The sequence below is a fragment of the Maylandia zebra genome, linkage group LG12 (assembly GCF_041146795.1).
Source record: "Maylandia zebra isolate NMK-2024a linkage group LG12, Mzebra_GT3a, whole genome shotgun sequence".
Taxonomy (NCBI): domain Eukaryota; kingdom Metazoa; phylum Chordata; class Actinopteri; order Cichliformes; family Cichlidae; genus Maylandia; species Maylandia zebra.
The window spans coordinates 37,914,885-37,931,874 of NC_135178.1; the positions used below are offsets into that span (position 1 = coordinate 37,914,885).

At 47.3% G+C, this 16,990-nt stretch overlaps 1 protein-coding gene across 3 annotated transcripts in view; it reads right to left on the bottom strand.

Moving 5' to 3' along the window:
* Positions 1-16,990, bottom strand: part of dapk1 (death-associated protein kinase 1) — a 63,693-nt gene that overhangs the window by 22,880 nt on the left and 23,823 nt on the right. For all 3 annotated transcript variants that reach the window (XM_076891217.1, XM_076891219.1, XM_076891218.1), the window contains 9 exons: positions 16,357-16,578; positions 12,053-12,191; positions 9,225-9,354; positions 7,034-7,082; positions 6,879-6,905; positions 3,577-3,729; positions 1,752-1,797; positions 1,579-1,668; positions 705-797 (listed from right to left, as the gene is read on the bottom strand). In XM_076891217.1, the coding sequence (XP_076747332.1) occupies positions 705-797; positions 1,579-1,668; positions 1,752-1,797; positions 3,577-3,729; positions 6,879-6,905; positions 7,034-7,082; positions 9,225-9,354; positions 12,053-12,191; positions 16,357-16,578 (949 nt within the window). The remainder of the gene's footprint in view (positions 1-704; positions 798-1,578; positions 1,669-1,751; positions 1,798-3,576; positions 3,730-6,878; positions 6,906-7,033; positions 7,083-9,224; positions 9,355-12,052; positions 12,192-16,356; positions 16,579-16,990) is intronic.

A 16,990-nucleotide genomic window follows, 5' to 3' on the forward strand; every position in this document is an offset into this window, starting at 1 on the left:
ATTAAGCTCCTCACAGAAGCTGCAGTGTTTACATCTGTCCAGCTTATCGTGTCGACTGGAAACGGACACGCTAACAACATAAAAGCCTCCGTGTGTCCGAACAAGCTGACTCATCATTTACCGCAGACGGACGCACGCCGGGAGCCTGGAAACCACACACACGTTGGGTATTCATGACCTGTGGGGACATCTCACTGACATAATGCTTTCCCTGGACCCTAACCATGGAAAATGAATTCGTAAACCTCAGCCTGACCCATAACCAAACTGTAACTAACACTCAAACCCACTTTGAATCTCAAAAATGGCTTCAAACTTGTGGGGACCAGGTCTCCATAAGGGCTGACGGTCCCACAAGTACAGTAAACCTCCCAACAAAGACAAAGACACACACACACACACACACACACACACACACACACACACACACACACACACACACACACACACACACACACACACACACACACACACACACACACACACACACACCAGGAATGAGGAAAAGATGGTTTTCTGCCGTCTGTCAGGCCACAAATACCTGAGCTGTAACTGAACATTCAGTCAAACTGAAAGCGCTCGCGCTGCACGTCTCAGTTACTCTAACTCTTGGCTGGAGATAAGGACTGACTTCAGAGCTGGAGCAGGTGCATGAAGCTGAACGTATTTATGTGCTGCTCTGCTGGTGTGAGGCCCCGTCTTACCAGCGTGTCGTCGCTGCGGGCCACGCTGATGTTGCTCCTGGACAGGAAGGAGCGGGACAGGCGGTTACATAAGGAGATGAGTCGGACCGATTGCTGCAAGAGACAAACAGAGAAGACACGGGGTCGGTGAATGTGCAGAAGCAGAACAAGCTCACGTCACGTCACGTTAAGGATCCCCGCCGACAGGCAGGAGAGCGATTTTCTGCTCTGGTTCAGTTCTTTGCTCCGATTCATCGCTCGTAACCCGCTGACCTGCACGTGGATCGACCTCACACGTCTGCAAATGTTCCAGCTTCACGTCGATGTTACAGATTATATATCAACCATCATCACCAGACAGCGAACTGATGACCTCAAATGATCAATAAACACATAAATGATTTTGTCCAATTAATAAGAATTCATTTATTAAAAGCAGGTTTTCTTTGTGTCGCTGCAGTTTTTTATTCTTCCCTCTGAATTTCGAGATGAGCCTGAGCTGCGTTTAACGTTTGTGTGTTTTGGAGGTTTTTGTGTATCAAACATAAATAAATCCTCAAAGATGAAGGTTGCTGCAAAGCCAGGAGCTGCTGTGAGTCACCAAACAGAAGACACAAACATGGCGACAGCAGCGCCGCAGCTTCAAACGCCGCTGCGTTGTGTTGGCTGGGAGCGTCGCCGGGTCAGCTGTGACGAACCGAAGCAGACACGCAGTAAAGAAGCCGGCGGTGAATCTGATGGCTGCGGCGACCCCGTGGCGATCAACAGTGACAGCGAAGCACCAATGAGGAGACTTTGTAGCAAGAAGCTTTCAGAGTGCATCATGGGAAATGTATTTTATTGCTCCTGAAGCTTCAGCGTGAGCGTAGAAACCAGTAAGATGGAAAACTCTCACCTTCCACTTTCTCCTGGCTGCAAACTTTTTGAACTTCTCCATGTTGACGGCCGACTCCTTCCTGCTCAGAGCCTGCTGAGTGTCCTTTGGCTGATTATAGGAAACAAAACGAGATAAATGTTAAAGTTAGAAAAGCTCGGACAACAAAATCCAAACGCTGACATCAGTCCCACCTTGATCCAGGGGTGCTGCAGGCTGTCCTGGATGGTCATTCGCTTTCTGTGGACAGAAAAGGAAACTCGATGATTCACCATCAGATGTTCCAGCTGCTGCGGTTCAGCTTCGGTCTTTTTCTTTGTGCATTAATGCTGATTATTTTCTGTTTTACAAAGGAAACACACAGTTGGGATGGAGACACGAAGCCTGACAGCAGCAGGACTTTCATTTATCTCCTAATTGTTTTCATTTGAGTTGCTTTAATCTGAGGCAGTTACAGGTTATAGATGTATTTTTGGTTTTATTTGTAAAATGTTTTGTGTGCTTTGAACCTGCTGCCCTCTGTTTGAACCTGCCAGGCTTCCTGTGTGGGTTTACTTCCTCCCACAGTCCACAGACACCCACACCGGGTGAGTGTAAGCTGGCTGTAGGTGTGCGAGCTGTGCGTCCGTGTCAGGCTGCAGCCTCGGCCACGTCTCTGTGCGTCTTTTAATAATTGCTTGCTGATATTACACAGCTGACCTTTGTCGCTCTGCACCTAATGAGCAATAAAGATATAACTGCTGCTCTTTGTTAACCTGGAATATTCAGTTTCCTCTTTCGATGCTTCTCTACGCGGCGTCTCATGAAAGGCGGTACCGAGAAACTCGGCGTGGTCGTCGGAGTAAAGGGAACAAATCTACGTGATGCACTTCGGTGCTACTTCCTGAGACAGACAACAGTTTGACAGATTTTAAAACGCTCACATTTCATCCAAACAAAGCAGAAGTTAACCTGACAGAGTGCTGCACCAACATTAATGATTAATATTTAGTAAAGCTCGATGTGCTTCAGGGACGGCCTCAGTCCAACAACAGCCCGTTGTTCAGGAAAGGTTTCCGTACGTCCTACATAGATTTTGGGGAACCTGGCGAAGGCGCCGCTTCCTCTCGGCTCGGCCCGATCGCCACCACATCCCCGTTTGCAGCCGAGGCGACTGCATTCACACCAACCACACAGGTTCCCAGATTTCCAGGCCTGTGCTGGTGCAGCTTTAACCCGGCAGACTTCATAACAGCATCTCTTCATTATCTTCCTGAATGCAAACCTCGACGCAGATCAATTAAAAGCCGTTCCATTACGAAGCGCTCGGCCCGTCATCTCTGAAAGCCCCATTAGGTGAAGCTGGTAAAGTCTCTCTGTTTACAGCAGCGCATGCCCACCCCTCATCGTCTCCTCTCTGACTTATCCAAATGAAATCATCCTCACACCTACAATTAATCACCTCTGTTAGCCCCCTCGTTCTCACGCCGTTGTTTTGAAAGGAGCTGGCGTAATTACGAGCAGAAAAGAGCTTGATGGCGGTAACTGTCCTCGAGCACAGCTGCAGCCATTCAGCTGTTGCTACAGCAACTCTGTAACGAGGGAACAGTCCAAACAATTTTAGGAGCCAGCGCCAAAAGGCACGGCGCCGAGCGAGGAGGCAGGCGTAGCTGGAATATCTGCAGAAAGCACCTATTCAATTTTCCTGTCAGCATTTTAAAAGCGATTAAACGAGACCAATCAGAGAGCGATCATTTAGAAGTCAACGCGTCGTTTAAACGCTGCTGTTACAGCCAAGACTCAGAGCTGAAGACGAAATGTGTTCGTTTGTTGTTCAGCTGACTGGAGGAAATCACACCGTCAACCAAACCACCTCGAGTCAGGATACGCAGGAAGGCCTCAAAGCAGACTTGTGTCTGAAGGAGTCACCCTGCAGTCTGGCAGCTCTGCATGGAAACGTTTGTCGTGATTAAAGCAGCTCCTGCTCTGATGTGACTCTAAGGCCGCTTTGATCTCAAATACAATGGAAACAGAACATACTTTGGATCTTTGACGAGCAGCCTCGCTATGAAGTCTTTGGCCAGCACGCTGGTGTTGCTGAAGAACTCCTCATCGAAGGTGTAGTCCACCGCCGACACGTTGGCCAGAGTCTCCTGCTTGTTGTCGCCCAGGAAAGGAGAGGCTCCGCTCAGGCTGCAGGACGAGAAAGGTTAACGGAGAGGTCAGAAACGTGCAGGCTGGCGGGTTTTTATCTTTGTGTGAGGACTTTAACAAACCAGCTCTGCATCACATCAGGTGGAACCTTCTCTGACTACAGCTCAGCTGTCTTGTAATCACAAAGGAAGAGGAATTCTGATTTTAGTCCAAACGCTGATGAGCTTCAGCCTCTGAAATCCAAACTACAACCTTACAACGCTTTGCTGAGTGAATGTGATTAAAGAGCTGCAAATAACTGTGACTCGTTAGTGAAGCGTCGCTATCAAACACTCTCAGGGAAACCAGCTGGACCGCTCTCGGTGTGAGTGCAGGAATTTTAATGCACCTCTCCACTGAACGCACACACAAAGCAGATGCACTGAGGGGAGCACGTTTTAATGGACAGACCACGGCGCAGCACACGCAGGGCTGAGCAGTCGTGCACGTTAACGAGGGCTCGGCCTCCCGGACTTTAGCCCGTTAAACCGAACAGCAGCTCCCGACAAACCCGGCCTCCCCTTCTGCTCCGACTCCTGCATCCCGTCACCAGCTGCTAATTAACATGTGATCTGGGGGAGGCGTGGAGCTGGTGCAGGTCGAGCTCAGGCTGAGTGGAAATGTATGAATTTATCGACTGTATAAAGCTGCTCACAACAAACGAGTCATTGCGGCGGCTCGTTACGAGGCCAGGCGATACAATCGGCAGGGAAGTGTGACGTCAGAACTCCTGGTGACATTTTACCTCCTGGTTCTCCAAAACACTCGTGCACTGAGCACCAGGCCGAAATCAAGCCCTGTGACCAGCCTGAAAGCCAGACTGGGGGTCAGCAGAGCAGAGAGGCGCCACGTTCAGTCATATGATTCCAGGCTGTGTGGCGCACGGCACGCCAGGCCTGATGAAAGAGGAAATAAGAGCGCGTTTCATTACCCAGAGCACTGTTTATGATTCTGTGGTCATCGTGTCACGCTCATCGAACGCTCCCACACACACACACACACACACACACACACACACACACACACACACACTATACATTACATTTGCCAGTGAGAGATGAAGAGTCAGCGCACCTCTCTGTTGCTCTGCTGTGATAAGAAGCTGAGAACAATCTATTTTCTACCTTGCCAGGCTGAGCTGTGACAGCTGTGTGGGCGGACGCCACGAACTGGGATGCATGTGTGAGTGTGCGTTTGTATTCATGTCTTTGTGGGGACTGGGTAGATGTCCCCACAAGATATCAATACCCCACGTGTGTGTGTGAGCACAGACACATTTGTTTGAGATTGTGTATCATGCAAACTGAAAAGCTTGTATTGTTTGCAGCTGCTTATTATTGAATATTCTGATGACACCTTTAGGTTGGCGTTGGGCATTTACCCCCTCCCGCTCTCTCTCTCCCTCTCTCTCTTGCCTTGTTTTGTTTGGCACGCTCGCATGTTTGTGTAGGCAAACGCAACTAATGTGCGATTTGTTTTTTGGAAAAATTGGTGTAGGTGTCACTTTGAAGGATAAAGGTGCGCAGGAGCTCAGGAAGCCTTCAGCTGAGTACACAGAGAGGCGACGGGATCATCGAGAGCCGGCAGCAGTCGACCGGCGGGTCGTCGAGGACGTGAACTTCACTTTTGCTGCTGAATTAAACTGTGCTGACACGTCTGCAGGCGACTGCTTCACAAACACAGAGCACACAAACAGCTGTCTGCAGAACGGCTGCTTTAAAGACCAAACTAAGTGAATTCAGGAGAATTTGTTGGATCTAATCAGACTACTGCGATCCTCCGAGCTCCTTTATCAACCCAACGACATGCTGATAAGATCAAAGCATCGGCAGAGCAGGATAACGTCCAGAGTCAATTAGCTTAAGCAGACTAGCCTCAAACAACAGTGCACGTTAGCGCTAATATTTAAGAATCAGAACAAATAAAAGAAAAGTTTTCAAATATTAAAAACAGCTTAACGTGCGAGTTACATGCAGAGATTATCAGGACTGGGAAAATCCCATCTGTGGCTCAGAGGCAAATATCTGATCTGTTTAAAGTGTTTTAAATATTGTGACGAGTTTCGGCTCATTTAGGTTCCAGTGTGCGCGCAGCAGGAAAAACAAGCTTTTAATAACAGGGCTGTTCAGTGTGCCGGAGCAAACATCCTTCTAAAAAGGCCACTTCTTTAAAAATAATCAAACACTGCAGGAATTTACTAGTATAAATCAGTTTTATATTAAACAACCTTTTCCATCAGTGGATAATTGGACGTGCGATGAGAGCGGGTCACATCACAGCGTGACAGTCGGCGAGCCCACAGGAAACGTGTCGCCGACCCTGTGACGGCTTCGTTTGGTGACTGAGCTCAACTCTTCCTCAAATGAAACCACGAAGAACAAAGAAATCAAAGAAACTGATGATGGTGTTGGAACAAAACGTTCTTCGGGTGAAAACCAGCCGCTGACCGTGGAAATCCAGCAGCTGTGGGCTGCATGCAGTCAACAACAACTCACAGCTTGATATTTAATACGAACACAATCACAACAGTAGCTCTCCGACGCCATCTTTAAAGCGCTCTGTGGGTGTTTGCTGGTTTGGGTGTGACACGAAGCGCCATCAAGAAAAAAACAAAGGCTTCGCACAAAAGAAGAGTCAAAAAGATCAAAGATGGAAGGAAACGCGTGTTTTAATCACATGATTCATAATCGCGGACACACGTGTTTGCTCGCAGCTGTTTCCTGTTAGCTCGTGAGCCCGTCACGTTTTATGAGCTTTTGAATTATTTTTTTTTGCTGCTAATTTCTGATGTTTCAGTGCATTTGAGCTCTCAGGGCCACCGTAGATTCGCCCACCGAGGTCAGAGAGACGCCGCTGAGATCGCCGCGTCTTGGCACTCGCTGCTGCTCACGCTCAGCGAGTGAACACACAGCAAAGTGAAACATAAAAACTGGTCCCTTCCCATCAGGTGTAAAAGCCGTCAGCCTGCATTCTTTCTAATGGCCAAAAGGGGGCGACTCCTCTGGTTGCAATAGAAGAACGAGCGGACGGCTCGATTGATCCTGTAATTATTCCAATTACAGTCAGACAAGCAGAGCAGGTTCAAAAAGCTCCATCGCTTACATACAGTTTATGCAAGAGCAGGTTTGCTGCGGGGTTGAGATACTCACAGGATGTAGGTAATCACACCGACGCTCCTGGGCGGAGGCAGGAGAGAGAAACAGAGTTCAGCTTTTCAACATCTCGAACATCAAACACCATGAAAATCCTCGATGTATTCTACAGCAGACGCACAGCTGGGATGAAGCTCTGCGTGTTTACTCACCACATGTCTGCCTCCAGGCCCAGAGGTTCGTAGTTGACGACTTCAGGAGCTGCGAGGAAACAGCAGATTGTTAGCAGTCAGGTCGGCACACAGACGTTACTTCTTCTCCACACTAATTCTTCTCAGAGTTTGCTGAGCTTTACTGGAGCGCACGATCGCTTTGGGCTAGGTTCGCTGATTTGTTTGTTCCTTCAGAGGTGGGATTTTTTTATGGCGCCTGCTAAAGCTGCGATTTCTTTTCTCCCCACTTGTCTGTAAATGTGTGAATAATCAAAGACAAATCACCGAATTCATTTCTAATCGTGCTGAAACAAAACATCCTTCATCTGAAAGAAGAACCCACAAAAATCAACGGGATGATGTCATCGTTTTTCCTGCAGCTCCATTTATGGGCCAATCAAATGCTTCCAGACTGTAAACAATACGTTTTCAGCCTTTATTAGTTTATTATTGACAATAAGTCAGCTAACAGTGTTTCCCACCTGCAGAAGTGTCTGTATATCTGTGTGGTTTTTACATTTGGGTGCAGCGCTGCGTTAGAGTACGTTTCATTACGTCTCTGTGTGGAGCTGTGACTGAGCTGCGACACAGAGACGGAGAACAACTCGATGCAAATTGCAGCAATCATGTGTTAAAGGATCTAAACTACCTTAATTTCCTCCATGAGCCGTGCATCAGGGCCTCGCCTCTAACAGCCGACTGTGTTGGTAAATGAGCCAGAACAGCAGGGCGAACTACAACAACTAACTTCCTGTTGCTATTACAGCCCCAGCACGCCGCCGTCAGTATCACACACTCACCTTTTCCAGCTCGCCCTGCAGCGGCCGAGCGCTGCGTTCCCGAGGCAGAGCAAAAACTGAAACTGCAAAAGCAAGACCGTGGCTCAGGGGGTTGGGAAGCACATCTGTAACCGGAAGATCACTGGTTCGATCCCCTTGCTCTCTCTGTCCTGGTCGTTGTGTCCTTGGGCAACACACTTTACCAGCTGTGGCTACATCTGTAGCTGCCTCCATCAGTGTGTGAATGAATTGTAAAGCGCTTTGGGTGCCTTGAAAACGCTATATAAATGCAATCCATTATTATTATTATTCTTGGCATTTACATTTACATCTGCCATTTCATCTGCTCGCTTCATACCGGAGACGAGACGAGCAGAGACGAGCAGGATTCAAGAATCCTGGATTTTAAACAAACAGCCTGCAGGAGCAGCGAGAGCAGCCGTGGAGGGAAAAGCTTTTAAACTTTACTTTGACTTTTAACTTTTGATTCAGTTTTTCTGCCTCAGACTTTACTGAAATTTTAAAATGGCTTAAAATACCAACTCAGACGAGACTTGCAGAAGGACTTAATTTATTTTGAATCTTATTTTATTATATTGAGCTTTTATTCTTATTTGCTGCTTCAACACTTTAGGTTTTCAGCGCTGAGAACAAATAAAGAACATGCTATTTTATGGAAAGCATGAATGTTTATGTTTTGCAGCTGACTCGATTCTCCAGCATCGTCTATCCCACACATCGTTTGGCTTTCTTCCACCTGATCTTTAATTACACCATTTGCCCGCTGACACCCCGCTGCAGCGGGAACGTGCTCTGGTCTTGGCCTGGATCTTGCTGGTAGTGGGCACTGGCACCAGGTGGAGGGTTGGCTGCTGCCCCAGAGAAGAGTAGATGAGGGCAGATGGCACTGGTGTCTCTGCGAGCGTGTGTACTGGTTTAGACATCTTTGTGGGGACCAACAGTCACTTATGAGGACAAAGTGCCCGTCCCCACGAGTGTGAGACTCAAAATGTGGTTTTAATGTCAGGGTTACAATTAGGTTATAGTTACTGTTAGGCATTCATTTTTCATGGTTAGGGTAAGTGGCAAGAGAAAGCATTATGTCAATGAGATGTCCTCACTAAAATATCAAAACAAGAATGTGTGTGTGTGTGTGTGTGTGTGCAGGCAGCAGGGGCCAGTTCTGATAATCTCCGGCCTATTATCAGGTCTCTCTCTCGGTCCCTCCGGTACATTTGGCGTCCATTCTCACAATATGCAACCTCTGGGATGAAGCCAGGAGAACAGGGTGGTGCAGTGTGTGTGTGTGTGTGTGTGTGTGTGTGTGTGTGTGTGTGCGTGTGTGTTCATGGTGGAAAACAGAACAGTGTCAGAAACACAAAGCCCCGTGTGCACAGCTGTGGGACACTGACCTACAAACTCTGGAGTTCCAAAGATGTTTTTAAAATCGTTGCCAAAATCGATCTTGTGGGCGAGTCCGAAGTCGATGATCTTGATGCGCGGGTGAGGCACTGAGCGGTTCAGCAGCATGATGTTCTCCGGCTGCAGAGGAGCAAAGAAAACAGGATTCATCAGCCGAACCAGACGGGAACTAGACTTACTCACAGGCTGGACTTATAATTATTATTATTCATAATCTAATAATTCCTGAATAATCAGGCCTGTCTCATCTTAAAGACTACCTGTTATCCAAACAGACGCTATGAGTATTTAACAGTAAATGGGAGGCGGAGCCTTCAGCTGTCAGGGGCTCTCTTATGGACTCAGCTCTACTTTCAGATCAGGCTTCAAACTGTCTTTGTTGAGCAAACATGTGCAGCTCTGGACTTCCTGTGATTTTCCATGATGCACACAACACTTCTCCTCCTTTCACTCCACATGTGTTTACATTCAACAGCTGCATGTCATCAACCTTTATCTCTCACACAGTTCAGGTTTTCTCTCTGCGGTTCCTCTGCAGCAGGTTGCTTGTCCAGACAGTGCTGCTGACTCCTGATCGTCTCTCTAATATCGACCTTTCAGGGAACTGTTATGAATCGACTGTAAAAATCAAACTGAACTGAAGCGATTAGACAGAGGAGGAGGTGACATTTCCATAAAGCACGTCCATCTGCCCGCCATGATTTCAATGAAAAACAGCTCAGACGTCCAGAAACAGAGCAGACGTGTGCAGGAAACACAGCGTGTCCTGTGTGTGCAAATAGAGGAGGAGGCAGGAGCACACAGGAAGAGTCTGGCAGGAAGCAGGCTCATCAGGGATGGAAATCCCATGCAAATCATGAGTGGAAACCTCTCGAGGAAGTGGGAGAAAGGATAGAAAGCCAAAGACGAGCTTTAGATGAGTCCGCGTTCCCTTCAGGTCTCGTCCTTTCAGCACGATTACGAGCCTGGGATTCAGTGCGGGGAGGAACAGATTGGCTGTGGGCAGCGCTGACAACAGCTCGCCCGCTCTGTTCTCTGCTCCACCAGCAGCGATGTTTATGCTCATGTTTATGCTGGAGTGAAGGAAGATGATCCAATGTGGGTTACAAGCTGTTCCAGGTCTCCGTCTGCATCGTGTGGACACCTTAAACCAGGAGCAAAGTGGAAACTGCGACAAGGCGGCGAACGCAAACACAGATACACGATCGGTAAACAGAGACAGAGCAGAGTTTTCATTTCATATACTTTCCAGTAAAAGAGCAGGTGACTCTAAATGATTATACGCACTGAGTTCACAGGTCACGTTACTGTCTCTAACAGCTGATTGGAAAAGAAAACTTTTGCATTTCCTTATAAAAGCAGCGTAAACAGCCTCCAACTAAAACTCACAAAACATCTTATAAAGCGTCATATGACCAGAACACGGGTGGAAATATAAAAGACGCCTGACTTTAGTGGGATCAGTAAGTAAAGTATATTAAATGAAGTCTGAAGCCGAGCAGTGAATAACGGCAGCTAATGCGCGGAGCGGAGGCTGCGTGCTCGGTAAAAGCTCCGGCATCGATCACGAGCGGCTGAGCTCAGAGGTTATCATTATCTGCAGGCCTGAGGCCAGCGTGTCCCAAACTGTGATGTACGAGGACACCAGGACGCCGCGCAAGTGGAAAACTGATCAATGATAATGACGAGACACAAACAAAGAACACTCACAACCAGAAACACTGGAGCTCGTCCAGCAGGGAGGAAACATAATGTGCTGCGCTGTGCCGAGTGCTTCCTGACCTCTGCTCGTCCCTCTGGAAAACTGTCCACTAACAACAGAGACCTTAAACAACAGATTAGTCATGACTATGAGCCCGGAGACACAGAGAGAAACCAGAGTGGTCAGAAAGATGCCACGTTATCAGCGCTCCAGTCAGCTGACGGTCAGGAGCAGGACACTCCCAGGGTTTCACTGAGACAGAAAACCGTGACAAACGTTTGGTTCTCATGTTTAAGGACGTTAATGAGACGAATCCCTGGAAAACCGAGACAAACTATTGAACATCACACAGCCAGTTAGTTAGCATGTAAGAAGTGCATTTGAAAGGCGCGCTCACTCAGACACGTTTGTGTCCTCTGAGATCGTCTGAACTCACACAGCTCAGATATTTTAAACATCATTGTATTTCACATAGCAAAGTTTTTCAGGGCTCCAGTTTGGTTTTTATATGTGCACAGTTAATTAAATATTAATGATGGTTTCAGTCGTTTTATCCCAACTAAACATGAACGGATCCGTTTTCATCGTCAATTTTCTCTTTACGTTTGAACATTTGGCAAATCTCCCAGGAGACACGGACAGACTCAGAATGATTCGATTAATCGATTCGTTGTTTTTAGATCTTTTTCATTGTGAGTGCACAACATCCTCAGCCCTGCGTGTTATTAATGTGAGCCACTGAACTATCGCACAGCTTTTATTTTATCTTTTTTATCAGTGGGTACAGCACACACACACACACACACACACACACACACACACACACACACACACACACACACACACACACACACACTTTGTTTTCATATCTTTGTGGGGACACCTCATTGACATCATGCTTTCCCTAGCTGCTTACCCAGACCATAGCCCAACTGTAACCCTGACACTAAAGCCACATTTTGACTCTCTTCGAACTCGTGGGGACGCACTTGTCCCCAAACGGGCTGTTGGACCCCACAAGTATACTTCCGATTTTTGGTCCCCACAAAGATATGTAAACACACACAAATGCGCACACACGCACGCACGGCGGACTCGGTTCAGCTGCAGATGTACCTTGAGGTCGAAGTGAGCGATCCGCTTGGAGTGCAGGTAGTGGACTCCATCCAGGATCTGCTTGAGGAACTGCGTGGCCTCCTCCTCGCTCAGGGACTCCTTCTCTGCCAGGAAGTCGAAGAGCTCGCCTCCGGCCACCCTGGGCGAGGTGAAAGAAGGACGGGGAGGGGGGAGAGGGAGAAAGTGAGATCTCTGAGATCAAAGCCAGCAACAAATCCCAGATTAACACAGCTCAGCTGATGTAATCTAATCATCCTGATGCTTTAGCAGCCGACCAATTTACACATCCAGAGGAGCGCTGTCTGCACAAAACCGCTTTAAGTCAATGAAACCCTTCAATGAAAACGACCTGTTGGGTTATTTAACAACGGTGCACCATTTCCTGTCTGCATTTCAATAAACAGCTGCAAATGTTCAAGTTCAAACACGAACTTGAAGGAAGAAATAACACCGGCCAGTGCTGCAATTACAGTCTTTAAATAAATAAATAAGACTCTGCAGCTTCTCTCACCAACCTCCTAAAAACCCGGCTGACTTTACTTCATATAAGCTCATCGAACACAATGAAGCTGAGATTCAAAACTTCTTACATATTTTATTCTTCACAGTGAGGAAGAGCAAAGAGAGACGTGAGGATAAAACAGAGGAAAGCTCTGAACAGAGACGGGGAACGGAGAGGACGGAGGTTCGTCTCCGTCACGGTGAGATAAAACTAGCAGCAGTAAGAGAGTGTGTGTGTGTGCCTGTTTAGACATCTCCGTGGGGCCCACATATTGCTACTATACTTGTGAGGGCCAACAGTCACATCCTCACGTTTTAGTCTCAGGGTTACAATTAGGTTATGGTTAGGGTTAACATTCATTTTTGATGGTTATAGTAAGCAGCTAGGGGGAAACATGTCAATGACATGTCCTCACTAAGATATGAAAACGAGTTCCAGTTCCTCACATTTATTCACTGCAAGGTAGGAAAAGCACAACAAAGCTGTACTTTCTCAGGAAGCTGCGTCAGGCCCAACGACCACAGAGACTGCTCGTGAACTTCTACCGCTCCACCATCGAGAGCCTTCTGACCTACTGCTGCACACTCAGGTTCGACTGCTGCACCGTGGAGGACAAGAGGAAACTGCAGCGGGTGGTGAAGGCAGCAGAGGCACCTCACTAACCCCCCCTCAGAGACATTTACACCGGCAGACTTCATCATCAAAGACCCCTCACACCCTGCACACTCACTTTTCCTTCCCTCTGGTAAACGTTACAGCTCCATCAGGTCGAAGACAAACAGACTCAGACGTTTTTACCCACAGGCTGTCAGACACGCCCTACCTCCACCCTGATTGGAGGATAACTGCACTGCCAACACTCACGTCACACTTCATTTATAAACTGCATGTTTATTTATACTTTAATGGAACCAACATCCCTCCCACTTTAAACTGTACTTATTATTTATTATAGTAGCTACTGCACCTCATTGTTCTTGTAACAGTGACAATAAAGATTCTACTTTCTATTCTTTTCTATTGATTGTTAGAAACACATTTACTTTGATAAGTTGTGTTTACTTTGCTGTGGAAAAATAAAATGACCACAGTTAATGTTTCCCATCCTGAAATAGAAACACACACACACACACACACCACCCGTTCAAGGGGGAACACCAGACCAGCTGCACAGCTCCGCCCACTCTTTACCTCATCATCTGCTTCAGTGGTTCACAGGACGCACACACACACACACACACACACACACACACACACACACACACACACACACACCAGCTCTGTCACTTCCCTGCAGCTCGTAGCTGTGCGTCATTATCGTGGCTGTATTTACCACGACGGCAACGCAAAGACACAAAAGGGCCCGAAATCAACAAAACACGACATCTTGTCACTTCGATTTCGCCGCACGCTCGAGAGCCGACTTTGACTATAAACACCAAACTGTACCGACATCAGCTGTTTCCATTTCACATGCAGCGTCTGCACAAACAGGCGACTCCTGTGAAATAAAAACTGGCACCGGGACATCAATACACTTCAACAATATGTCACCATCACTGAACACGATTGTGCGCCGCGTCTGACGTCTGCACAGTCTCAGCGCTTCGTCTGAAAGTGTCGCTTTACTGTGACGTACATCAGGAGGAAGGTGAATATCTGCGGGCTGCTGAAACGCTTTAAAGACGGTGGGTATGCAAATAGCGTGAGGCGAAACGTGTCGCGACTTTAAAGCCTTCTAATAATCATGGAGTTGTGTTAAAACCCATTTTTGAAGCTGAAAAATGAAGCGAACGCCTTTAAAATCTGCCTGCATTAAAAATCACGCCTGGGACAGAGGAGGTGTTGGGTCTCTGTGGACAGCTCCTCCCACGTCATTAAACCGCGGCTCCTGCTGGCTGTTTAACGGGTTCTGTGCCTGACGTTACGACTGTGTGGTGCTAACCATCCAGAAAGTGGGTGGTGTCACCGTGGCTTCATCAGTCTTTCATATCGCCTGTGGTTCTGACCCATAACAGATCAGAGGTTCGTTCCAAGTACAGAAAAAAACATCGAAATCACACGTTACCAGATCCAGAGCGCAGCCACACCTGTCAGCAGCGTTTACCTCAGACATCAAACCAGCCAATCCAGGAGCTTCGAGCTCTTGTGTAACATTTAAGCATTTAAAGCCTTTAAAACAAACTTCCTGGTTCATATTTGATCCTCTATCAGCAGCAGCTGAACACCGACAGACGTCTTGTCACCATCAGTGGATCAAAGTGCGTCGTGAAAACGAGACGGATCGAAGACTTCAGGGAAACTCGAGTGTTTTCTGCTGAAATATTTGGCTTGTATGTGAACTCTATACTCTCACAACCATCAGCACCTCCATCACTTATGGAGGCACTGGTGTGGCTTCTGTGGGAGCCTGGTGTGTTTCTCCTCTGAACTCTCACACGTTCGAGCTGCGACACCCAACAGAGGAAGCTCGAGCACAGAAACGTCTCCTGCTTCACTCACTCGTTAATAACGCCCACAGATAACCGACCTCCACTTCCTCTGAAAGACTCACAACATCTGCACTTCAACAACACAAAGAAAAAAGCATGAATTTTCCATATTTGTCCTTCATGAGGTTAACTACGTCATTACGTAGTGAAAATAAAGTGAGCAGTGAACATGTGGGATACTGTGTGTGATGGAGGTAGAGGATAGATGGATGGAGCAGAGGTGGAGGTCTTTAGAATGACCCGAGGGCAAAGGTGGCTCAGCTGACACGCGTCCCTGACAGGTGAGAACCTCCCGAAACACCGACGTGTCTGAGGAGGGAGACGGCGGCTCTCAGACCGTCCACTTACAAAGTGCCTCCGACAGTCTTACAGGTTTAAAGACGCGACTTCTTATAAACTTCTTATAAACTTCTTATAAACTTATGAGCTTGGATTTAAAAAGGCCTCAGAGAGGAGATAAACGGCTACTTAGGGTGGAGAATTTGAACATGAACCGAGGCGTCACTATTTTTAAACCCATGAATGTTCTCAGTAAACTGATTATATGCTAATGAGAGTTTTCCCCTGATTTTACTGCTGAACCTGTAATTTCACAGCCCATGAACAGAGTCCAATCAGGAGCAGAGAGGCTGTGTTTCCTGCTTTGGGAACGAGGAAACATGAAAACTGGAAAACAACAGCCAACCTCATTCTGCTGTTATTAACATGTTCTAACATCTTTAACAGCCTAAAGAACAAACAACAGAGATACACGACATGGAAAAGAGATTATTTGTTGCCATAGTTACGCGGTCTGCCCGCTCACTATCGGCGTGGAGACGAGGTCGCGGCGAACCACAACAAACACGGTGCCATTATTTCAGACGCGATCAGCGGACAGGAATGCCGTCGGGCGACTATCTGCAGCGCGGCGACCTTATTGTTGAGGCGCAGAGTAATGGTGAATAATGGTGCATAGTTGGAATACAAACACTGCTGATGTTTGAAGTAAGCGTGTAAAACTGGTTTAACTGGTGGGATACAGTTACCGTCACGGTTTTTATCAGCCGTCTGTTTGAAGACAAACCGGCTCCTGCAGGACGTTTATCAGAGGAGGAGCCAGTCTGGTCGGGCGTTTGGCTTTTTTTAAATGCTTTAAACATCTGATGAATGAATCCCTCTGATCTGCTCTTCACGTGTTTCACGTGTTCTGATTTGAACCTTTATGACGCAGAATCTTCTTTATTTTTTTACTTTGTTGATGTTTTTGGACCTTTTGTGGTTTTAAATGTATTTTACACATGTTTTTGACAAACAGAAGACAAACTCACAGCTCCAGGATCAGGATGACCTCCGCCTTGTTTTCAAAGACTTCGTGCAGCGCGATGACGTTCGGGTGCTGGATCTCTTTCAGGATGTTCACCTCGCGCTCGATGTCCTCCCGCGTCACCCCTCGTCGGCTCGACTTGCTGCGCCGCTTCTTGATGAATTTGGCGGCGAACTCCACACCTGTAGTCCTGTGTCTGCATCTTCTGACCACAGCAAACTGACCGCTGCAGACGGGAGGGAACACAGAGAGCGCTCAGCAAACACCACAACAGCTTATTTCAGACAGAGGATGAAGTCTGAGACAGGTGATAGACAGAAGGATTATTCTGAAGTGTGAACACAAAGCTGCTGTAGCAGAGACCTAAGATAGAGCATATGGAGCTACATGATGACTGCAGCTGAGAGGGCAGAGAAATCATTCAGGACAAACCTGAGAAAATGAAAAATACATAAAGATGTGTAGCAGCGAGCTGAAAGGAACCTCGGCTGCTCAGCGACCTTAAAAACAGACTTCAGGCTGCATATATGCATCACTGTCAATATGGTAAACACAGACATCTGAGCCAAAGGGAGTGGGAGGGATTATGAGAAGCAAACTGGTGATCAGGAACAGCTTTAATTAATAAGTGCTGGATG